Source organism: Eublepharis macularius, chromosome 6 (genome assembly GCF_028583425.1).
Source record: "Eublepharis macularius isolate TG4126 chromosome 6, MPM_Emac_v1.0, whole genome shotgun sequence".
In the NCBI taxonomy this organism is placed as follows: domain Eukaryota; kingdom Metazoa; phylum Chordata; class Lepidosauria; order Squamata; family Eublepharidae; genus Eublepharis; species Eublepharis macularius.
Window position 1 is genome coordinate 3239881 of NC_072795.1, and position 25770 is coordinate 3265650.

Consider the following 25770-nt stretch of genomic DNA (forward strand, 5'->3'; position numbering starts at 1 on the left):
TAGATTTAACTATTTGCTGATCCTGCACTCGGAAGTAAAGATGGGCACGAATCAAATTACGACCCAAAAACCCGCACGAACCAGGCCAGTTTGTGGTTTGCGAACCAGTGGCTCGTGGAAGCTAATTTCCATGAACTTCCACGAACTGGTCTACTGGTTCGTTTGGGTTAAAGGGGCACTTTAAATGGCCATTTTCCCAGGGAAATGGCCATATAAACTTTTCCTGAGGCTTGCAAGCGGCAGGTCCCTTTAAACTGCTCAAAATCCACCCCCACCCCCATCCCCATCCCCACACTTACCTTGCCCTGCGGGCCCATGGTGTCCTCCCCCTCCTCTCATGAGGGGTGGAAAGACGATGACCATTTGAGGGGCAGGGAGGCCGTTTTCGGGCTTCTCCGCCACCTCGAGGGGCCTGCAAGGCGGTGGCGGAGGCCAAAAACTGCCTCCCTGACTTTCAAATGGCCACAGCAGTTTTCGGCCTCCTTTGCTGCCCTGCGGGCTCACACAGCAGCAGAAAAGGCCAAAACCGGCCTTCTCGCCCCTCGCAGGCCCACAGGGCAAGGTAAGTGTGGGGCTGGGGCTGGAGGTGGGGTTTGTGGGTTGGGGCTGGGGTTTGGGCAGCTTAAAGGGCCCTGCTGCTTGCAAGCGGTAGGTCCCTTTAAACTATCTGCTGGCAGATGGCGAGGGGGGATCTCCCCCGCTGCCTGCCAGCTGATAGTTTAAAGGGACCTGCCACTTGCAAGGCAGGAAAGGGCCCTTTAAACTGTCAAATGCTTCTTTCCCTGCTGCTGCTTAGTGGCCGGAAAGGGGCATTTAAACCCCACAAACCATGAACTACAAACTGATTCATAAACTGGCCCCAATTCGTGCCAGTTCGGGATTCCTGGTTCGTTAAAACCCACGAACCACGAACCTCATGGTTCGTTTTTTTTGTGGTTCATGCCCATCTCTAATCGGAAGACAAATGGGGACCTCATAGAACTGCTGATCGGAAAAGGACCCCAAGGCACGCATGGTCAGCCCTCTTAACCAAGGCAGCAGGGCAAGTTTCACCACATGTGACTCACAGGGAACTTTTGCTGATCAAACCATTGGCCCATCAAGGTCAGTATTGTCAGCTCAAACTGGCAGCTGCTCTCCAGGGTCTCAGGCTGAGGTCTTTCACATCAACTACTACCTTTTAACTGGAGATGCCAGGGATTGAATCTGGTACCTTCTGCATGCCAAGCAGAGGCTCTTCCCCTGAGCCACTGTTCTGAAGAGGAACACACAGTAGCTGTGTAGAACCCATTAAGAAGCTTGGCTGTGCTGCCGAGCCAAGTCTGGCTTGACAAGGAGTTGAGCTGCATTGCAAAGTGGTTTGCTGTTGCAAAACCTGTCCAGCTCTTCCAGCAGCAGATAGGAGAGAAGTTCCCTGGGCAATGCTATCTCACTTAATTTGAAGCTGGAGATCTGTATTCAGAATCAGAAAGCAAGTAATCACAATCCGATTGGGTGACTCATGAAAACTCATACCCTACCACAAATCTTGTTAGTCTTATAGGTGCTACTGGACTCTTGCTCTTTTCTACTGATTGGGGAACGCAATGCATCGTCAGAACCACAGCTCTCTTCGTCAGATGTGTCTGATGAAGAGAGCTGTGGTTCTCAAAAGCTTATGCTACAATACAGTTGATTAGTCTTAAAGTTGCTACTGGACTCTTTACTGACGTGTGATGCAGATTCGAAAATCCCCCTTCCATTTTGGCTTTTACGTTGTGAGACTTGAACCTTAAAAGTATTTCCTGAATCCTTGTGATGGGTTTTCCCATTTGTTATATGACATTATATGTTATTTGTTATATGATATTTTAACACAATTTTTGCATAGAAATAGCACATGAATGCATGGAACATATAAGAGGTATGAAAATGGCGAAAATGGTAAAAAATGTTGAAAGGAAAGGTTTCCAGAACCAGAAAACGTAACGCGATTAGTCTCTCAAGGAGACTTCTAAGCCTTTGGGTCATTCTTGGCCATGAGTAATTTCTTTAAATGCTCCCCCCCTCCCCACAGTGGTTTTTCTGGGGCAATCCAGCTCTGAACGATGCTACGGAGGTTACGCCCACCAAGCGACGCAGTCAGAAAAAAATGATAATTACAGTACTTAGCGGCAGAATTTACAAGGCAGTGTAAGAACCATCGCAAAATCAAAGTGGGAAATGCAGAGCGGGCTTTACTAGCCACTTAGTGAGATGTTATTCATGCGTTTGAAGAAGGTATTCCTTTCCCTCGGAGAGAGGCAAAGATAGAATCTATAAATCCCTAAAGATTTATGAATACAGAGTATCCCAGGCAGAGATTGCTGCCCCTTTGCCATCACTTTCGGCTCTGGGCAACGGACACTGACTCATTTTTGCTGTGCTCAAAAACCAGGAGATTCACTGTCTAGTACAGTTGTCAACCTCCAGGTATATATTACTTTTATATATCACTTATATGCCTTGCACTTTTTTTCTACGCTCAGGAGCCAATGTAGTACTTGTAATGCAACCTGTAAGAATATGACACTTGAAACAAGAAGATCAAGAGAAGTATGCTGAAATTCTGCAAGGACTGAGAACTAATAATGTACTGCTTGTAGAGCTGCACTTATAAAATATTACGCATATGTTATATTATTTTATAAGATTCCAATAGGAATCAGTACCAGAGAGCCTTTTGTAGAAAACTGATTTGATGCAGCAAGCTGGGTTTGGCCACCTGTGGCCGTATCTTCCTTAAGGCTGAGAAGAAACTGGGGGAAAGGGCACAGATGGGAAAAAAAATCCCTTCCTACCAACAGACTTCAGTTATCAGAGGGTACTAAGGCTGCCAGATTGAGACTCATTGGCGCTATTGAAAGTATTATGCCCAGAAGAAAGTAGGTGAGAGGTTAGAAGGTGTCCTTCCAAATTGAGGGCAAGATAAGGGGGTTGCAGGATTTGGAATTCCCCCCACTAGAAGAGCCAACCCGGAATTGCATCTTCAAAGCAGAACTGACCCTAGATACTTTACGAGCCAATAAGATAACAGATATTAGAATATTGTAATATTGTTATGATTATCTGAAAGTATTAATTGCTCTACGCTCCTATTGTAATTGGGATGAGCTTTTACACACAAGGAGACCGTCTACTTCTGTGTAAGAAAAAGGGCTCATCCACCAGGTTAATAAAACCATCTGTTTTGCTTCAATTCAAGAAGGACTCCTGGATCTTATTTTAATTTTTATTGTAGTTGGTCGGAAAAGGGAGAACGAACCACAAAGGTGCAAAATTTTGCACATAACGTAAGCTTTTGAGAGTCAAGGTTAGGGTTACTCTCAAAAGCTCACACTCTGAAAATATCACTGGTCTCTAAGGTGCCACTGGACTCAAATCCTGCTGTTCTACTGCAGACCAACATGGCTACCCACCGAAAACAGGTTGGGTCTGAAGATCTCACAGAGATCATTTCTCCGGGAGGAAATGACTGCTTCGAACTGTGGTCTATATGGCGTTATATTTTGCTGAGGTCCCTGCCCGGGCTCTACCCTCAAATCTCCAGGAATTTCCCAGCACAAAGTTGGCAACCCTATTTTCTAATCTCCATCAGCACAGAATGTGGTAAGGAGGAGGGCTTGGTCCCTCTCCACACTCAGTTCAGCAAAAGGCCTTGCCTCAGTTCCCAAATGCTGCCCAGTTTGTGTCCGTGGCTCTGCCATTTTTACAAAGGAATAATTTAGGTGGTCTGCAGTAGAACAGCAAGATTTGAGTCCAGTGGCGTCTCAGAGAACAGCAAGATTTTCAGGATGTAAGTTTTCAAGAGTCACAGCTCTCCTCTTCAGCTGAGGCTTCCTGATAGGTTGTACCTAGTTGTTCTTGGTTTCGCTTGTCTCCTAGTTGTACGTTGCCATCACTGGACCCAAACATTTGATGGGGTGATTTGCCCATGTTCAAACAACTCAAACATATAAAGTATTCTCTGCATTGTGGGGATTGCTCAGGGGTCTGAAGAAGGGAGCTCTGACTCTTGAAAGCTCACACTCTGAAAATCTTGTGGGTCTCTAAGGGGCCACTGGACGAAAATCCTGCCATTTTTACGAAGGCGTTCTCACCATGGGGCAGGGTGTTCGCAGCAACCTGACAAATCTAACTGAGGTTTGCTGAGAACTTTGTGACAAACATGCCCACCCAGAAAACCTCACTTGTTTTGCCACTGCAACCTACACCTGAGCTGAGCCTTACTTTGGTTTGTCTGGGCTGCGTTGTCCGTTGCTTGACTCTGGCATTGAGCAGGGCAGCTTTGCAGCTGTGCAGAAGCTCCGTTACATGACATTTACTGTCTTCATGTCTTACAACCATTTTGTGTGTCTGTGCCATAATTGAAATGAAACTCTACCCAGGGTGGGTCTCACCTGCGCTGCGTAATGTACTTTCAATGCGCTTTCCAACTGGATTTTGCTGTGCGGAACGGGAAAATTCACTTGCGTTGAAAGAGGATTGAAACTGCATTATTCAGTGTGTGCAAAAGCAGCTTCAAAGTGTGTAGACCACTCCACCTGTGCAGTAGGAATCATTTAAATGAGAGCCAGTTTAGTGTAGTGGTTAAGAGCGGTGGGACTCTAATCTGGAGACCTGGGTTTGATTCCACACTCTTTTGCTTGTAGCCAGCTGGGTGACCTTGGGCTAGTCACAGCTCTCTCTAGCTCTCTCTGCCCCACCCACCTCACATATTCTGAGACAATAGACAATGCTGTCATTATATTCCATTAAACTGTAGAAACAAAAATTCAGAATGTTTAATTCCTATCACACCTACAAGCTATAGTAAGTATAATATTACTGTAAGAGCGGCAGGACTCTAATCTGGAGAGCCAGGTTGGATTCCCCACTCCTCCGCCTGAAGCCAGCTGGGTGACCTTGGGCCAGTCACAGCTCTCTCAGAGCTCTCTCAGCCCCACCCACAGGGTGTTTATTGTTGTGGGAATTATAATAACATACTTTGTAAACCACTCTGAGTGAATGCTAAGTCATCCTGAAGGGTGGTATATAAATCAAATGTTATTATTCTATTATTATAAGTAAACTGCATCGGATACATTCCTGCTATTGGTAGCTGAGCAGTTGATAGAAGCATCTATCTTGAATACTATGATTCATCCGCCAGGGGCACGGGCAGGCCATGAACATTTGTAGATGGAAGGTTTCTGAGCAACAATCCAACCAATTTCATTAGAAAATGAACCAAGAATGTTCAAACTCACCGCACTTTATCCATGGCAACTGTGCCAATGAGGTGTCAGGGATTATGGAAAAAAAAAACCCAACCCATGTGGCTCTAAAAGTCACGAGCACTTCTTTTCAGACAAAAAAGTTTAAAGTGATTTATTTCAATAATGCACGGGACGGGAGAAGGAAATGCCTCTCATACGGCTGTGTGAGAATGCACATGAGTGAACTGTGTGGTAGCTGGACATTTCAGAAGCCATTAGCACTTGAGGTGCTGGACGGCAACCAGTCCGTAAGAAATATAATTTTTCCATGAATTTTATTTCTGCATTAGCATCATAATTCTTTCTTCAAATAACTGCTAATGGTGTATAAGGTGCACAGCTGCCGTGGGCTGGCATCAGCACGTGGCTAGGTGGCGCAGCTGCCACAGCCCGTGGCTTCTAGTGGGGCCCGTTGCTGCTGACCCTCCTCTGCATCTCCTCCAATGCCTGCACTCATACCTGTCCATTGCCTGGTTGTGAATGCTTTGTCACCTCTGCTCCCGGCTGCACAAGCTGCCTAGCGCTGCTGGCGAAGGGCACGTGGGTGGTGCACAAAACATCAGCATTTCTGGTGGCACTCCTAGCTGTGCCCAACCACTCAGCACTACTGGGAAAAGGGTGTACAGGCAGCGCAGGCATCTCTTCCTGCTGGTGATGAGAGAGCTTGGGAATGGGCAAAGGAAGGACGCCCAAGCAGACGGGGACAGGTGGGTGGGAGGGCAAGAAATTTGGCTGTAGGATGCTCCGGATGAGGTTGCACACGGGGACTTCTTTGGCCCCCTGTATCCACTGAATCAGCTTGCAGTACCAAAGAGCCGGTGCATCTGAGCAGCCCACCTCCACCTCTTTGAGCACCTGCAGCCTCGATGGCTCAGCAACTCAGGCCCCACAGCCGGGCAGCCAGCACTCACCTCCCTCAGTGCCTTGTCCCTGGATGGGAATCTCTGCTCAGCCCCAGGACGAAGTGGATTCTAGACTCCATCCCTTTGCCGGCTGCCTGTCGAAGGGCAGGGGGAAGCTTTCAGAGCCAATCCCCCCTCCCCTCCAGGCAGCCTCTAGCCACCCGAGAGAGGTTCTTGTTCTCAGCAGCACTAAAGCCAGGGCTGCCACAGATAGTGTACTGCAGAGCTCAGCTGCGATAATCCCATCAGGATTTGCAAATCTCTCCTTTGTGTCCTTTTAATTACTCACATGGTTCCAGGAGACAAATCACTTAGGAAAAGCATTTCCGCCTGTGCCGTTTGTGAATCTGCTGCGCTAGGATACTGTTCTACTACAATATGCTAAGGGGTTATCTTTAGATTTTAAGACAAAGCATTAATTGTAGTGGTGTTTTTCGTTTTAATATATAATGTTTATTGTTGCTTTTCGTTGTTTTTAAGGTTGTGAACCACTTCGGGCCTCGTTGGAGAGAGAGGCAGTATAAAAATCTAAAAAATAAATAAAATAAATGTTAAGCAAGCTAGCAAAAAAAGGGTGTTCCTTTGAGCAAAGGGGGGAGAATTGGATTTAAGCAAATTGATGCAAGATAACACCAACATCTAGGAAATAAGAGGGCTATATGGGGAGAGATCTATAGGTCTGGGCCAGCAAGGAAATCTCTCTCTCTGCTCCTCTCGACTTCTCTGCTTTCCTTCCAATTTAACCTGGGGAATTTGTTAATAGCACCGTCAGAAGATGTACCCTCTCCTGCTGCATCAGGCCTGCCATTTACAGGTTAACCTTTGTTTCTTATGTAGTTTTGAGGCAGGGACATGGGGGCAGCAGGTGGTGATAACATGATGTCATTTCTAGGAAAACCCCAGAACTGACATCATTTCTCTGTAAAATTTTCCAAAAATTCTACAGTTTTACTATAGAGTTTTTGGTGATTCCTAGAGATGACTGACGTCCTGTCCAGGGAAAACCCAGAACTGAAGCCAGTCCTCTCTAGGTAAAACCATAGAGTTTTTGCCGATTCCTAGAGAGGCATGCCATCACTTTTGGTTTGCCTTGTAAATAGCATCACACCATAATCCTGATGGACCTTTTTATTTTATTTTTCTTCTGCCACCACTCAGAGCAGTGGCAGGAAAAAGGAACTGGGGACTGGGCATTTCTGGAGACTGAAAACAGGGAACTGGCAACTTAGCTGGACTCCTGCTTGTGTGGCTTGGCAAGAGGGCCAGTAAGTACTCTCAGGTCTTTCACTACAGTGGGAGACATCCTGAGGGAAGCCCCTGACCCCTATTGCTACTCAGTTAGCTGGTGGGGGGGATGAGCCAAAAATCACTGTCACCTTGATATTGTGACATCATTTCCCTGGTGAATCTGGAAGAGACATTACATTGTTAACCCGACACTCTAGGTTTCACCAGAAACTTTATGGTAAAACTATAGAGTTTCCGGTTAATGCTAGAGCTTTACTTTGACAGCGTCACTTCCAGCCCACTTCCACTGGGCACCAGTCATCGGCTGGCTACCCCAGTACCAGCTCTGGCAATGAGAGACAGTGCAGCACATTGCCTACTGGCTATGGATAACAGGCCAACACTGGATAAAAGGGGAACACTAGAAAATCCCAAACACACCAATTCAGAAACAAGATATAAAGAAACCTGGAAGTCCAAGTTCTGGGGGCAAATTCCAGTATGAAGAATGCAGAATCTTCATACTGTCCCGACTGCAGCCTTCCTGTGCAAAGCTGTTGCTGGAGATTGGATAGTAAGACTGTTAAGGGCTGCGGGGGACCTGGAAACAGGCCATTCCCCCTACAGTGACTGGATGGCTAGGAAACTTACAGGTAACAGCAAAGACAGACAGCTTAACAGTCTTGTCTGTTTTAGGAAAGGAAAGCGAATTATGCCCCAGAAGAACAGAACATCCTATTCCTGGAGTTCTGCCTGAGCCTCTTTTGGAAGTACCAGGCTGTTTTCTGATTTCAGCCGCTGCCTTGCAGGAGTAACTCTAAGAAAGGCAGGGCATGAGGACCAGGCGTCAGCGGTGATTGCCAGATCTTTGCCTGGCAAAGACTCCTGCAACTTTTTCAGCAGTCAAAGCTGGTAAAAGGGCCTTGTTTTGCATTGGGGATTGGGGGCGGAGGAGGAAGCTCGTGGCTTCTGCGAGGAGGAGAGAGAGCTGCAGTCAGTCAAACATCCCAGCAGGAACCATTTGGCATCTTTGCCTGGGCTGGTAGGAACACTCACATCCCCTGAAGGGGCAGAAAGCACACACCAGGTAATCGACATGACTCAGGTGGTGCCTGGAACAGGTAATAAGGGTGTTTAGCTAGATCATCATTTTAGATCTTGGATATTTTTTAAAAAATTCAATCTGGAAAAAAGAAAAGAAAAACAAAGCCCCAGCGCCAACCCACAAATCTGGCTCCAAGACGCATTCTCTCTTTGGACGTGACAACGGCTTTCCTCCAGGTGAAAAGTTGCATTAAATTTGACATCAAGACTGAACATGCTCAGAACAGCACAGCCGGTCCTGGACATCCCGTCTTCTTCTTGCAGAAGAATCACTAACTTGGGTTGCCAGCTCCGTGTGGGAAAGTTCCTGGAGATTTTGAGGATGGGGTGGGGTTAGGGTTTAGGGACGGGAGGGAGCTCAGCACGTCTATAATGCCATAGAGTCCCCTTCCCCCTCCTCAAAAGTAGTCATCTTCTCCAGGGGACCTGATCTCTGTGGCCTGGAGATCAGTTGTAATTCCAGGAGATCTCCAGTCACCACCTGGAGGCTGGCGACTCTACGGACACTGGAAAGAACCCGAAGACCGTCAGGGCCTGTCCCTCCACACATCTCACCCCCCAGATAATTGAGGCTTGAACATGCCTCAAAAAAGGAGACCAAATCAAAGGGCAGCAGCATTCCTTGAAAGCAAGACAATTCCCGCAGGACGGTGATGAGGGGCAGACTGAGAAGTTAAAATGGCCGAAAGCAATCCCAACGGAGTGGTCCCAGCAGCCCCCTGGGACCATTCCCTGCCAACGATGGGGACTTTGGGGCTAGAGCTCCAGACTGCAGAGATCAGTTCGCCTGGAGGAAATGGCAGCTTTGGAGGATAGACTGTATGGAATTACGTACCCAGTGAGCTCTCCCCCCCTCCCCCATTTCCCTGGGCACTGCCCCAAATTTCCTGGCATTTCCTGAGCCAAAGTTGGCAACGCTATCCTTAGGGTCTCAGGCAGAGGTTTTCCCCAGCCTTGCTACAGAACTCGGTACATTTCAGTCCATTCTCTCCTGCCCGTCTTCCAACAAACTCAGGGCCAAGCTACACATGACGAATGACACTTGAACGGCAAGTGGATTGAGTGGAGGGCAAGTGAACAGGGAGAAATACACTTGCCGTTCAAGTGTCGTTCGTCACTTGTAGCTTGGCCCTCAGAGTGGTATCTCCTTCCACCAACACAACGATCCAACAGGGCAGCAGGCTAGGCTTAAACCGGTCCAAGGTCTCGCATGAGCTTCATGGTAGATTGGAACAAAAACTGAGTCCAGTTGCACCTTAGAGGTCCCCAAAGGTTCCAGGGTAGAAGAGAAATGAAAGATCTGAACCCTCCCTACGAGAGGAAGTCCACCATCTTGCTCTGCTGAGTTGAATTGCTGTTTTATTGATTGCTGCCATCTGGTTACTGTATTTATTGTATATTAGTGTATATTTATGACTGAATGTTTTTACATTTTGATTGTTTTTATATTGTATAAATTTCAATTTTAATGTGCTTTTAACACGCCCTCGTGGGGAGGGTGGAATAGAAATGCAAAGTGAATAAAATTGTCATGTCTGTGCCCCATCCATGCCATTACTTGATGCTGAACCAATGTTTCATGCTATAACTTGATGTCATATTGCCAATGCCATAACTGTTTTGCTTTCACGGGCTTATTGAAGCTGCAGGTATCTTATCTAACGGACTGCAAAAGCTCTCAGAGCTTTTGACCTTGTACACTGCTCACTCCCATGCGCTTCTATGTTTCAACTTTGATCTCCTGCTTTCTCAGTGTCTAGACTTGATCGTGCAAATACGTGAGACGTTCTCAGGACGGGTTCGCACCAAAAGTCCTGTGTTGTTGACGGGAGGGGGAAGGAGTAAATGTGTGTGTTAAGAGAAAGAGTTTTCCCACGTGTTGCCATTCCTGTCAACCTGTTCTCACTGCTTAGTTGCTTACTTTGCTTCTGAGTAATCCTATGGACATATCTGTGGAAATGAGCTGATTCCTGAATAAAACCTTCTAACCAAGAGCCTGGATTCTTGCTGTGATGGTACAGGGGTCTATCTGCCATAGCCTGTCATCCATAGCCAGACAAATATAAATAAATTAAATCAATGTTGTGCGTCAAAGTCCATGATGGTATCTGACAAAGAAAGCATTGACTCATGGAAACATCTACCCTAGAAATTTTGGGGGGCCTCTAAGGTGCTACTGGACTACCTTCATGGTAGACCAGGGATCTGAGCCCATGTCTTCCAGGGTGTATCTAACCACTACCCTGCACTGCATAGAGACCTGCTTGTTTCTGCACGTGTTCTGATTGACAATCCCTCCCTGCGCTGAGGCATGCCAGATGAACTGTCTGCAATCTAAAAAGTGCAGTCCAGGATCTCTTGACATGTCACAGAGGCGAAGCATAACGGTAGATCCTCGAGGTGGATGCTATGGGTTTAGGGTTGCCAACTCCAGGTTGGGAAATTCCTGTAAGTTCAGAGGCAGATTCTGGGAAGGGTGGACTTTGGAGAGGGGAGCTAAGCAGGGACGTAATGCCATAGAGTTCATCTTCCAAAGCTGCCCTTTTCTCCAGGAGAGCTGAGCTCTGTAGTCTGGAGATCAGCAGCGATTCCAGGAGATCTCCAGGCGCACCTAGAAGGTGGCAACCGGAACTTGGTTCTGGTATGGATCAGAATCTTACATCCATTCAGAGATGCAAAAGGATCAGCCCATCCTATCCAGACTTAGGATTTGGAGGCTCCATTCTCCTAATGTATTCTTAGGTGTGTAATCTCCAAGGACAAAGTGGTGTACTTAGATATAAGGGGTTGGACTAGATGACCCTGGAGGTCCCTTCCAACCATATGTTTCTATGATTCGATGATAGTGGTGGCTACGGACCACAGTGCCCTGAGCTAGATAGCCCAGGTAAGCCCAACCTTGTCAGATCTTGGAAGCTAAGTAGCAGGGCCGGATCAAGAGGGGGAAGGGGGGGTAGTCTACCCCCAACGCCACCAGGGAGGGGGTGCTAGGAGCAGCTGCCAGCTGCTGGGTGCGGGAGGCAGCACGGGCAGCCTCCCAGCCTCCTGCACTGCTTTTTGCCTGCCCCACAGAACAGGGGGCGACCGGCTGCCCCTGTCCTGCCGGGAGGCAAATGGTGCGGGCGGCTTCCCAGCCCCACATGCTGCCCCCGCTGGTGCACCATGCGGGCAGCACACTCCACCCTGCATGATGATGTCACAGAAGTGACATCATCACACAGCGCCGGGAGTGCGCACGTGTGCAGGGTCAGACTAGGGTTGCCCTGGGCGCCGGCAACCCTAGATCTGGCCCTGCTACGTAGGATCAGCTTAGCTTCCAAGACCAAAAACAATCAGGGTTGCAGAGGGAGGCAACGGCAAACTACCTCTGTGAGTCTCTTGCCTTGAAAACTCCAGCAGGGGTCGCCATAAGTCAGCTATGGCTTGACAGTACTTTCCACCATGACCCTGAACGACAGAATTGGAAGCACTGCTTGCTGGAAGACGGGAGTATGGTAGGATAGGAAACAGGAGATAGAAGGAAGGAGACTGCACCTGTGCTGCCGTTGACTTACTGAGGGAGGCATCAGTTACCTGTTTAAGCTTAACAACACACCATGTGTGGAGGTTAAATTGCACTAAGCTGCTTGAGCCGACATTGTTGCAATCGCACGTTGCCTGGGAAGAAGTGGCTTCTCGGAGCACTTCCATTCTTCTTGCCGTGTCCCCTTGGGGGCAACCCCTCCTCTTGGACCCAGAGGACAGAGTGCCGCCTGCTGAAGAACAGCGCGAAGTTTGACTCAGCTGCCAGCCTCTCTCCAAAACTCAGCACATGCGCTCCTGGCCTAAGGGCATGATGACTCTGCCGGGGCATCATTGCCTCATCTGCGCAATAGTGGGTGGGACAGATCTCCCCTCACATCTTGGCTTTCAAACCTCTCCAATTCTTCTTTTTAAAAAACACGTAAATCTCTCTGACTTCAGCTCATTAGAAACCTGCCTGTGGCGAGACCTCCTTGGCCAAGGGAGCAGACATCCTCCCCTCAACCACTGTCTAGGAAGAGAGCCAGTTGCTTGGCTGGCAGAACAGAGATGATATAAGGACCCCTGGAGCTCAGCCCCAGTCTCAGATGTGTGCTGCCATGGCATCTAAAAGATGCCAACTGACAAAGAGCCACCCAAATGCCCTGTAGGAGAGATGAGACACTCCGACAGGGATGGGAAAGGGTGTCTTGCTTCCCCTTGGAATGCTACTGGAGGGAATGCCACCTTGTGAGGGTGCCAGTCTGTGCCAGTGTGGGCAAGGATCCCTTCACCACTTCAGGGGCAGGCACAGGATCTGGGCTGTTGGAAGTCAAGGCCTACTTGCTGGAAAGGGGAACTCTGGGAAAAGTAGGAAGGAATATCCCAGCCCTGGTTGTGGCTGCCCAGGTTCCCCCTGGACGTTCAGACCCCAGCATTTCCCCACATTACCCAGGCTCACTCCACACACTACTTCTTTTATGAGTTCTCCAGGGATAGGATTCCCAGGTGCCTACCAGTGGCGGGCAAACTCCCTGAAGTTTGCCCTCATGCCCACTGATCGCCCAGTGATTGGCGGGAGGTGGCAAGCTCCGGGAGGTTGCCCACCACTGGCTGGCACCGCATGAAAGTGTGCCACATGAGCACTCCCAACAGGCACAATGGCATCACTCCTAGAAGTGATATCATCATGCTGGACCCCAAATGGGCAGAACTGGCCCCATGCAGAGCGCGGGAGCGCTCCCACAGCTGACGCGATGGCGCCACTCCCAGGATTGAAGTCATCACACCGGCTGTGGGAGCGCTCCGGCACTTGATTTGGAGCCCATTTGGGCCCGAAACAGGCAGAAACGGCTCCGCAGGGAGTGCAGGAGCACTCCTGCGGCCAGCGTGATGATATCACTTCCGGGAGTGATGTCATTGCACAGATGCCAGAGTGCATGTGCAAAAGACATCCACACTGCCGGCATGAATTAACTGCCAGGTCCCTCCCCCTCTCGGCAGGAGGGTATAGGGTCCCGGCAACCCTCTCCATGAAGCAAACCAGTCCTTGAAGACTGGCTTCTATTTTAAAAAACGTTTGTTTTTTCTCCATACAAAAACAGTGTGGGAAAGTAGTAAAGGGTCCAGTAGCACCTTTAAGACGAACCCACTTTATTGTAGCATAAGCTTTCAACAGCCACAGCTCTCTTTGTCAGTGATGCATCTGAGTAAGAGAGCTGTGGCTCTCGAAAGCTTCTGCTGCAATAAAGTTGGTTAGTCTTACAGGCGCTACTGGACTCTTTACTATTTTGCTACTACAGACTAACACGGCGAACTCCTCTGGATCTATGAGTGTGGGAAAGGAGAGTTTCCCCCTTTTTGTTGCCACATGGGCACAACATACCTCCACGAGGAGGAGCAGAAACGGGGAAATGTCTCCCCTCCGCAATGTTTTTTGCATGGAGAAAAAAAAGCTTGGGAGAAAGGCAAGAGCTCTCCCTTCCCGGCAGCAGCTTTCTGAGTCCATTTGGACACTTTTTAAAAAAATAGAAGCCAGACCCTGAGGCGATGCGTGTCTGCAAGGAGTACGCAAAAGTACGTGTAGAGTGACGGTCAGAGCAGCATACAAGTTTTTAAAAAATGTGCCCCCAGGTTTGCATCTAAGATTGCCAACCTCCAGGCGGGGCCTGTATGTCTCTGTGAATTACAGCTGATCTCCAGACAACAGAGGTCAGCTCCCCTGGAGAAAACGGGGTGGCCTCTATGGCACTATACCCTCCTGAGCTCTCTCTTGTCCCTGAACTCTGCCCCCCCCACCATGTTCCACCCCCAACTATCGAGGAGTTTCCCTACCCAGAGTTGGCATCTCTGCTGGCACCAACACCTCCGCCGCTTACGGGCAAAGCTATTCTCCTGCTCCTATTGTTTTTTCCCATCTCTATGGCAACACATTCCATAAACTGATGTTTTTAATTCCCAGGTAAACAGTGCCCACTTCCCTCTCCACTTCTTTCCAAATGCTCAGTTGGATCCAGAGTTGTATCAACAAGAGAAGACTTTTAGACCCGGCAGATGCAGCAACTGGCGCCTCTGTCTCCTGCCAAAAGGGCAGAGGGAGGTCTCCCGTTTCAGGGTTTAGTAAAGTTAATTTTGAAGAATGTGAACTCTACCCAACCTGTCCTGGCCTTTCTATAGGCTCCACTCCAAAGAGGAGCTCCACTCTTCTGGCTAAAGCTTGCTCTTTAGTCTTTTTGGTGAGTCTTTGCAATTAAACTGCCGGAAGGATGCTCAAGCACTCAGAAGTTGAACTTGTATTCTGTTCATTGATTTTTGAGGTGTCCAGTTTTTCACTACTCAGATGTTGATTAGCAGCTTGAACCTGTTTATCGGGTTGCCAGCCAAGTGCTGGTAAGCTGGAAGCTTTGGCGGGGGATGGGGGGGTGACACCTCAACATCACTTATGGTTGCATCACCAGAAGTGATGCCATGCATTGCTATGATGCTCTAGCAACCCCACTAAAACTCTATGGTAAAACCACAGAGTTTGGGGGGGGGGGTTGCTAGAGCGTCACCATGACATGATGTCACTTCTGGTTACCTGACCAGAGGTGACATCAAGGCATCACCACAACAGTATTGTTAATGTTTATTTTCTCCCACTGATTCACTGGGTGGCAGTGGGGGAAAGGGGGCCTTCCACTATACTGCCAGATCTGGACCCCATACCCATTTGATGGGTTTGGGCGGGGGTGTTGCATATTCAAAGAGTACGCTGCATTTCCCACATGCGCATTTTCACGTCTTGTTTGGAGTCCCTGATCCCTGCCCCCCCAACCTTTTGTTACCGCATGCCAATCTGCAATGAATTGTTTAAATAAAAGTTTGAGAAAACCAGTCAGCCGGTTATCATTCTATTTAATTTTGATCACTGCCCCAATTGCAGATCCTTAAATCCAGAGGTTGGGGCTGTGCACAAAAAGGGAGCATTTTCCTACAGAGCTGGGAACACTCCCAGGTTTGCAGAAAAATATGACTAGTTAATTTTTAAAAAAAAAATCCCCATAAGCAGATGATTGTTGTCTGTGCTTGTACGGACAACATAAAAGAGCATCCCCACTCCCCACAGGCTCTGGTCATCTGCTCAGCATCTCCTTTAGCCAGGACAGATGTAATCACAGGAGCGGCACAGGGCCATAGAGGGTGGGTAGCAGGGTTGGAGGGACTGACGGGTGGCAGCTGCCACCATCGCCTCCCCCCTGCCCCCCTGCAGCCATGTGAGCCAACCATGCAGGCAGCGGTGGAAGTGCTGTGGGGAGGAGGCAATTGAGCAGACAGGCAGGAGGAAGGCAACCAAGAGCTGGCACTGCCCTTCAACCCCTGCCACGTGACCCAGGTTGCCCTTAGTGGTGGAGCTGCTGGTGGGCAGGCTGGCCAAAAGGTGGGAGGTCCAGAGAGTTGGCATCCTAAAGAGCAATCGAGAAGGAGGAAGGAAAAGAATGGGATCCCCCTCTCATGCCCCCCATTTTAAACAACAGCATTTGATTTATATGCCGCCCTTCAGGACAACTTAATGCCCACTCAGAGCGGTTTACAAAGTATGTTATTATTATAACATACACTATTATAAACAAACACTATGTGCGTGTTTTGGAATGCATGCACATTTATGCAGCACCCTATGGGAGTCATCGTCTCCCTGCCACCATCATTTAATTGCCTGATCCAGGGGAGAATCATTTTCTATTGTACAGTTGCAAAAGTTGGTGTAAGATTGAGGGGAATGAAATCCCACTAACTGAGCTACTGGCCTCCTCCACCTGATGCACAAAACAGGCTTTGTCTACAAGCTTATTCTAGCATAAAAATGTGTTTATCTGGAAGGGCAAGGTTCAGATTCACAAGGTTCAGATTCAATAGCACCTTAAAGACCAACTAGGTCTCCAGGGTTTTTGAGAGTCAGAGCTCCGTCAGATATGAGGAGTGGAAAAAGGAAGGAGTCTTTATAATCCAGGCAGAGGGTGGGAGGGGTATTGCAAGTTAGAGTGTCAGGAAGCTAGCTATAATAATACATGTTGTAGTTAGCCTGACAGAGCTTGGGTGTGAAGTGCAGAAAATTTGCACCTATAATGTGAGAAAAATTCTATGTCCCACTTCAATACTGACCTCTATTGTTCCAAATCTGCAAATAAACTCAGTTTTAGGCAGACTCGTGTTGTATTTTAGCTAGCTTCCTGACACTAATTTACAATACTCCTCCCACGTTCTGCCTGGATTATAAGGACTCCTCCCTTTCCCCCCACTTCTTCTTTCTGACAAAGGGAGTTCTGACTCTTGAAAATTCAGACCTTGGAATTCTAGTTGGTCTTGAATGTGCTATTGGACCCAAATCTTGTTCTTCTACTACAGACCAACATGGCTACCCACTTGAATTTATCTCGAAGATACCATAATTCTCTTGATTGTTTTTGCTGCAACAGACTATTGCCTATGGCCTGTCTGGAACATATTTGGGGGAGTGAGGAATCTTGTCATTTCCTTTCCAAGTGGCATTTCACCTGTAGATGCTTTCCCCCATGATGATCCTGTTCCCACAGTACAGTTACACCTATGGCTGACACTTTCCCCATGAACTATTCAGTCACCCCACAGCCTACTTGGATTCGAACCCAGGTCTTCAACATAATAAAAGTATAACGGGCTATGAGATTCTGCTTTTACCAGAGATTCTTTTTCTAGATCAATGGGACGAACATCAGGCTCCTATTCCCCAGATAAAAAAAGATCTTATCGTCACACTATTAGTAGCTGCAAAAATTGCAATAGCTACGTTTTGGAAATCAAATTCCATTCCCTCAATCGATAATTGGTATAACAAAATCTGGGGTCATTTTGTTTCTGAAAAATTATACGATAAAATCTATCAAGTAGAACACTTCCCGAAAACCACGAATTTTATAGAGAAACGGTTCCCATTCTTTGATTATATAGAGAATAACAGTTCTTTACCTGGACTAAAAATGTTTAATATGTATATAAACGTGTAAATTATCTTCATGTTATCGCTGCATATGTATTTATTGAGTCATGCTAGATATTTTAAACATACTTTCCCTGTAATCGTACTTAAATAACCAGAAATGAATTCTAGTACTTTACTTGTACTTGTACTTTAGAAAGTTACAAACTGTGTTATTGTTATATTTCGTTATGTATTGTGTATTGTTTTATATCGTTATCTTATTGTAATTTTGTGCATTATACAGTTTTAATAAATTTTTTAAAAAAACATAATAAAAGAGCCCAGCCTCAAAGTTTTCCCAGTTGCCCGGGTACCCAGCTAGGCCAACCCACCTTATCTTGAAGCTGCTTACTGGCAACGTGGATCACCCTAAGGTCACCTCCCAGATGAGGTAACGTGTTTAGATAAGCTAATCTCCCAGGCATTCAGCTCTCTGCGGGCACGCAAAACAAAATGTTTCCTTTGCATTCTGTGGACAGGATGCCTTTCCCCCCTCTCACCGCAACACAATAATACCACGTTGGCCCTGATCCTTAGGAGCCAAGCCTGGGCATGCCGGACAAGAGTTAACCAGGAGCAGAGACGCTCTTTGGCATGAGAAGAGCATCTGGGAATGGTGACCTCCAGCCAATGATCTTGACATCTGTCATTGCAAGGCTGCCCCTCCCTTCCGGCAGCCAAAGGCAACAAGAGTTACATGTCATCGGTGTGGCGAATTTGCAGGGCGTGCATGCATTCCATGAGGATCAGCGGCAAGTCGACAAGTAAGGCAAGCTAGCAAGCTGGCTCAGACTGTAGACGTGGTGACGGTGGTAACGGGTGAAGACTCACTTGACAGGGGCTACTTGGTTCATCTTACTTGTGCCCCTCACCCACCCACGGAAGCAGCCCACCAGGACTCTCCTGGTAAGTTAAAGGGCCAGTTTTGAGATAGACTTTGGGGAGACGGGCTGCACAAGTGATTTTTGTTCATGCACAGTTTTTCAAAAATCTGCTTGGCAGTTGTTCAGGTTGTTCCTTGATAAACCATAGAGATAGGGTTGCCAATCTGCAGATGGGGCCGGGAGCGCCCCCAGGATTACAGCTCATCTCAAGGCCCCAGGCTATATAGATCAGGTCTGGACAAAATGGCAGCTACGGTGGGTGGCCTCTAATGACATCACATCCCATGCTGAAGTCCCCCCCCCTCCACAAACTCTGCCCTCCCCAGGCACTGTCTCAAAATCTCCAGGAATTTCCCAAGATGGAATTAACCACTCTATATCCAGACCAGGTGCTCGGCTCACATATGATTGTCTTTTTTAAAAATTAAGAGTATATATTATAAGAAATAACAACCTGAACAAAAAACACAGCTACACAAAAAAGATAACAAAAGCAAGACTAACAGCTAACAAACAGAAAAATAACAAAACAGACGAAAAAGAAACCAGAAGAAGGCTTCCGATTTTCTCCGTGACAAATATAGTATAATCATCACGTTTTCTCTTACCCGATGTTACAAAGAAACACTCTCTTTTTTCTATTGTCCAAGTTCCTTATTCCACAAACCCACAGATCATCAAATCAGGGCCAAGCTAAAAGTGACGAATGACACTTGAACGGCAAGTGGATTGAGTGGAGGGCAAGCGAACAGGGAGAAATACACTTGCCGTTCAAGTGTCATTTGTCACTTGTAGCTTGGCCCTCAGTATTATCTATTTCAAGCAAGAAATCTATAAGGGGTTTCCAGTCAACAATAACGAACGTATTGTCCTTTCTCTAATGAATTAAGTTAAGTTTTGCCATCATTGCAAATTACAACACCTTCAGCATCCATTCCTTGGCTCACATACGATGGTCATAGTTGAACTTGGTAAGTTCCGCTGCCAAACTCGTTTGCCAATAAATCTGCAGCTCTGCTACAAAAACAATGGTAGAAATTCTTTCCCCTCTTCCGTCAAGAGTATAGCCCAATTCAAGGAGAAGAGCTCCACCTTTCTGCAAAACTGGCTAATGATAGAGTTGTCAACTCCAGGTTGGAAAATTCCTGGAGATATGAGGACGGAGGACCTCAGCCAGACACAGCGCGGCCACAGAGTCCACCATCTGAAGCAGCCAATTTCTCCAAAGGAACTGATCTAATCTGGAAATCAGTTGTAATTTTGGGAGATCTCCAGACCCCCCTGGAGGTTGGCATCCCTAGCTAAAGAGGACCTCTAAAAGTAAAGCCCTTGTGCCCCCCTAAAATGATTCTAGCAGGATGCAGAAAATGAATCACAGCCTGGCCTTTGGAAACAAAACAGAAGGCAGCACAAATGATCTGGAGGCTGGAAGAAAGCACAACGAAAGCTCTTCAACAACTGGAATGCGAGATTTGTTTAAACATGCAGCCTCCATTCATGAGTTCCTTAATAATTATTTCCTTAAGGATGGTGATTTTTTTAATTTTTGAAAGCAACGCTTGTGATACCTCTAAGAACATATAATTAATGGAAGGGAGATCACCCTCAACCTAGAACGCTCTTGGAGCGGAAGCAGAGAGAGAGGCTCTCCCGTAGTATGGAAGGCTCACTCCTCCTTGTAAACTGCACTCCCCTGACCTGCAGCTCAGCTTGCCAACCTCCAGGTGGGGCCTGGAGATCTCCTGGAATTGCAGCTCATCCCCAGATGACAGATAACAGTTCCTCTGGAGAAAATGGCTGCTTTGGGAGGCCCGCCTGGCATCAACCAGGGCCAGGGCCTTTTTGGTCCTGGCCCCGACCTGGTGGAATACTCTGTCTTGCGAGACAAGGGCCCGGCAAGATTTGCTTGCATTTTGCCGGGCCTGTAAGACAGAGCTATTCCGCCAGGCATATGGCTGACGCCGGGCAGTGCCCCCCCTGTGAAGGGGGGCGTTAAACCATCGCCCCTATGCGAACACAGAGGCATGTATGAACCACTATGCAGCATGAATTGTAATGTTTTTAAATGTATTATTTAATGTTTTTAAATGTTTTTAATGATGTTTGTATTTGTTATCCGCCCTGAGCCTGCGAAAGCGGGGAGGGCGGAATATAAATATAATAAATTAAATTAAATTAAATTAAATTAAATTAAAACTGGAGGGTGGACTCTATGGCATTATACACTGCTGAGTACCTTTCCCAAACTGTGTCCTTCCTAGGATCTGCACTGACTAGACATTGCCTGGAGTTGGCAATCCTTTTTTTTTTAACTATACCTTTTATTCAAAATTTCAGCATAATTATAAAACATACCGTTAAGAAGAGAAGAAAAAAGACTAAGTAAAAATACAAGAAGTTAAAAATAAAAAAGAAGAAAAACAAAATAAACGGAAGGAGGAGGAGAAAGAGAAAAGGGAAAAAATACAAAGTAGAAAACAGGAAAGAGATTGGGAAAAAAACAGAAAAACTAATAAAAAACTATAATGAAATGAAACATAAAAGAGAAGGAAAATCTAAATAATAGGAATATATACCAATTTTCCATTTGAAGCAATCAAAAGCGGATACTTATTCTACACTGATTTTAACACTTAACTATCTCTCCTTTCTTCCTAATCGTCAAAAGCACATATCGCTAATTCTCCTCGTTCTGTTTCGAGCATAAAGTCAATAAGAGGTTTCCATATAATTAAATATATATCCAAAGTTTTTTCTCTAATCAAAGGTGCTAATTTAGCCAGCACAGCATCATTTTCTCTAGCCATTCTTCTACTGTAGGAAATGCTGAAGTTTTCCATTTCTGAGCATATAGCAGTCTCGCTGCTGTTGTCATGTACAGAAACAATGTACCATAAGTACCATAAGTACAAGATCTGGTCCTCCAATATCTGCACAACCAAGGCAATTAACATTCCGCAAAAATCTATATAGATGGTATTTCACTCCCCTTAAACTGCATCATATTAATTCATCGTATGATCCCCATTGTTGGTGAGGCTGTAATCACCGTTGGTGGACATACCCTCTAATATCCCAGTTTTGGTCTAAAATACGAATGATGATATTCAAAATCACGAACTATAATGTTCCTCAATGCTCCGAAATTGTCCTCCTCAACTTATGGGAAGATGCTTTAGGCTGATCCTGCACTGGGCAGGGGGTTGGACTAGACGGTCTGGGTGGCCCCTTCCAACTCTATGATTCTATGATTCTATGATCTCAGTACCCCAAAGATTCGTAAAGAACTCGTCGCAATCATGCTTGTTGTAGCTATTTGTTATGTTTGTTAACTGTTGAAAAAACTCAAAAAAAAGGAGAGTGCTTTCCAGAATTGGCAATCCTGCCTGCACCAAACAGGCGCTGGAGGTGGAGGATTCATCATTCCGGTCAGCAACCAAGCGTCGCCAAAGAGCCATTCAGGGCCAAGCTACAAGTGACGAATGACACTTGAATGGTAAGTGTATTTCTCCCTGTTCACTTGTCCTCCACTCAATCCACTTGCTGTTCAAGTGTCATTCGTCATGTGTAGCTTGGCCCTTAGACAAAGAAGAACTGTGTGGGCCGATGCCCCTGACTGCCCTCCATACAATGGCCAGATGCCACACCAGTTTGTCAGTGGGGCAACTCATTCAGGCTCCTCATCCCCCTCTGGAGCTGCCATCCAGGGGCCGAATAGCATTCTTATATCCACTGGACCCATCACACGGTGGGTGGTCCTGACAAAACACACAACATTTGCCCAAGCTTCTAAGAGCCAACTCACAAAAATTGCGCTCTCCTCTGAGAGCCCTTCGAACTACCATCAAATATTTTCTTCCACTGGAAAGACCTATCCCAGAAAGAGACGAATGGCACCCAATGCAGTATGTTAAGCACCAGGCGCCAGCAACCCTATTTATGCCTCCATCACATTTGTGCCCCAGGTTCCTTCCATGATCCTCAGGTCCATGGAGTTATTTGGGGAAATGGGAGTTCACTTTCTGAAGCAGAGGTTGTCACCTGGTGTCCAATTTTCACCTAGGATTGCCAACTCCAGAGTGGGAAACTCCTGGAGATTTGGGGGCAGTGCCAGGAGAGGGGAGGGTTTGTGGACAGGAGGGAGCTCAGTGGGTTGTGATCTTTGTGGTACACCACAGACTCTCCAACGTTGCTATATCCTCCAGGGGAAGTGACCTCTGAGCTCTGGAGATCAGCTGTAATTCCAGGAGAACTCCAAGCCTCACCTGGAGGCTGGCAACTCTACTTTCACCCAAGCCAGTCCCATTTACTTTCCATCAGGAAATAATTTGCCAGTCACTGGGTGCACAAGCATTTGTAAGAGCCAGCTGGGGATGACGTTCTGACGTGCCGCTCCATGAAAGCAAAGACCAGCAACCATAGCTAGATGCATTCAGAGGAGGTTTTGCAGATATCAGTCCACAAGGCAGAAAAGCAGAAACCCCTACAAAAATTAAATCCCCGACTCCTAGACACAGGGCTCATTTCGAGGGAGAACGCACAGGAACGCAGTTCCGGCAGTTCCCCAAAGAGGTCACACGTCAGGTGGCCCGCCCACCTGACTCTCGGCCATTTTGGGCCCGTTTCAGCCTGGATCGGACCTCTGACGGGTGGTGGATCACTCTCCCGCTCATCAGCGGCCCGATCCTGACCATTTTGGGCCCCTTTTCAGCCATTTTCAGCCCCCTTTTGCCATTTTGGGCCCAATTTCAGCTCTGAATGGCCAGGATTGTGTCCAAAACAGCCAGAATAGGTGATGTCAAGGGGTGTGGCGTATGCAAATCAGTTATGCTAATGAGTTATGCTAATGAGTCCCTCCAGCTCTTTTTCTACGAAATGACCCCTGCCTAGACCCATGCAACCCTCCCATATTTTCTAAAATCCTGCTTTTCTAAGGGCCAAGCTACACATGACGAATGACACTTGAACGGCAAGTGTATTTCTCCCTGTTCACTTGCCCTCCACTCAATCCACTTGCCGTTCAAGTGTCATTCGTCACTTGTAGCTTGGCCCTGTGTCAGTTAGACATGATATTAGTGCACAGCTTCCTCCAGGGAAGAGGGGAGAGTAAATATTCTCTTTTGCCCAACAAGAAGCACAGAGCTAGAAAGATCATAATAACCATATAACAACATTCGATTTATATACTGCCCTTCAGGGCAACTTAACGCCTACTCAGAGCAGTTTACAAAGTGTGTTATTATTATCCTCACGACAATCACCTTGTGAGATGGGTGGGGCTGAGAGAGCTCTGAGAGAGCTGTGACTGACCCAAAGTCACCCAGCTAGCTTCAAGCGGAGGAGTGGGGAATCAAACCTGGCTCTCCAGATTAGAGTCCCGTGCTCTTAACCACTACACCAAACTGCTTTTCCCTGGTTAGACAAATTATGTATGAGCAGGGCCGGTGCCAGGGAACCAGCAGGCAAAGAGGAAGACTCAAAATGAGATGGCTGGACTCAATAAAAGAAGCCATGTCCTCCAGTTTGCAGGATCTGAGCAAGTCTGTAAATGATAGGACATTTGGGGGGCCTTTTATTCATAGGGTCGCCATAGGTTGGAAGTGACTTGATGACACATAACGCACACAGGTAATGCACAGAGGTATACTGCTCTTGAATATGGAGGCTCCTTTTAGTAATCATGCACCAAAAGCAGGTTAAAGCGCCGCCACCATCTGCCACCGGGAAATGCTGACCCCCAGCCCTCGTGCCTCACCTGTCCAAAGACCGCTCGGGAAAGGTGAAAGATCCCATGCAAATGCGGTTGATGTCACCCAAGGGAATTCTCTGTAGCTGGAGGCACTTTAACATGATGAAGTCATATTTGCAGATCAGGAGGGACGAGTCTGTGATCACCACGATGCGCTCCTTCTCGTTGTTCCAGTGGTCAATCCTAGAACAGAGCCAGAGAAAAGTCAACTCACCTCTGACCTTTTGCAAGGCAAGGCGGGAGGGATGGGGCTGGCCTGCGGAAGGCCCGGTGCAGGTAGAGAACGCCTGTTTTGCAGCAGAACATTCCCACCCAAGGACCCGGCCTCTCTGGCCAAACAGAGCCTGAGCAACGCAGGACCAAGCAAAGCCGTCGGGGGACTAGCCCACCGGGGAGAAATGGGGGGCATAAATGAAGCAAATAAAGAAATCCAGGAGCATAAAAATTTAACACCACAGCAGAGACAAACAACCAGCTGCAAGGCAACCGTACAACGAGTAAATTCGCACAAACAATCCCTAAAACTGGACTGAAACCTACAGCAAAAGGCAATCTAATAAAGCAGCTTGTGTGGATAAGGTCCAAGATTTTGTTAGAAATAGCAATGTCTGGTGTACTGCAGCAGCAAGAAGTAAGAAGAGCCTACCATGCAGGGGGCAGCAAGGATCACTTAGTTAGGACAGTGAGAGTAGCACCTCTCTTGTTTCCTGGGGGTCATTTCCTTGTCTTGTCTCCTATTGGGCTAAACAGGGCAATATCCTGCTTCTTCTCTCTCCTGCCACACTTCTTCTCTGTCTCTGCAAGATGTAGTCAGATAGCAAGGATCTATCTCTCCCCCTTTCCCTCAAGTACGTAACTTCCTCAAATAAAGCTTTTGCCTCTCTGACCAGCTCGGCGTTTAATTCCGCAGCGTAGTTTAACACTCGCTCTAACAGATTTAACCTTTTGTGTCTTCAGGCAAAAGGGTTTCAGGGAGCAGAAAGACTCCACTGCCCGAGACTCTGCCGAGTTGCTTCTTCTCTGAGTAGAGGATACTAAGCAATGTTAAAGCCTAGTCAACCATTGCTAGCTTCTTCTGTCAAGCTGTAGTGGACTGCTTTTTCTGTTCTTTGGGCATTTTAAGTATCATTCTGTTGCAGACATTGGGCACTTTTGCAATTCCACTACAGCTCCAAAGAACCTACCTGTCAAGTACATTTTTATCCTTGGGACGGCATACGTGGTTCTCCTCACTTCCATTGTGACCTTACAACAACCCTCCAAGGTAGAACACATGAGCAAACAGGCCAATGAACCCCTCCCCAGAGTGGGAATTTGAACCGGAGTCTCTCATGTCTTCATGTCCTAATCTAATATGCTAACCATTGTCCCACGCTGCCATCCAAAATCTCTTCTGAGAATCCCTAATTGCTTTCCATTCCAAATGGGAAAGAAAGGGTTGTGAATGTGGGTACTGCCTGTTATCCTCCTCGGTCACTTGCCTCTTGGCGTTGTTTCACTTCTATTGGAATTCCAGTGCTAAACTCCTCAGAGCAGAAACATAGACTGTTTTGACTAACCAATTTTATTGTAGCATAAGCTTTCGAGAATCAAGTTCTCTTCATCAGATGCATGATCCAAACCTGAT

General features: G+C 47.1%; 1 protein-coding gene across 1 annotated transcript in view; it reads right to left on the bottom strand.

The window, feature by feature from the left end:
• TPRG1 (tumor protein p63 regulated 1) overlaps window positions 1–25770 on the bottom strand; it is a 58466-nt gene that overhangs the window by 18854 nt on the left and 13842 nt on the right. The window contains exon 4 of the mRNA XM_054983878.1: window positions 24150–24326. Within this exon, the coding sequence (XP_054839853.1) occupies window positions 24150–24326 (177 nt within the window). The remainder of the gene's footprint in view (window positions 1–24149; window positions 24327–25770) is intronic.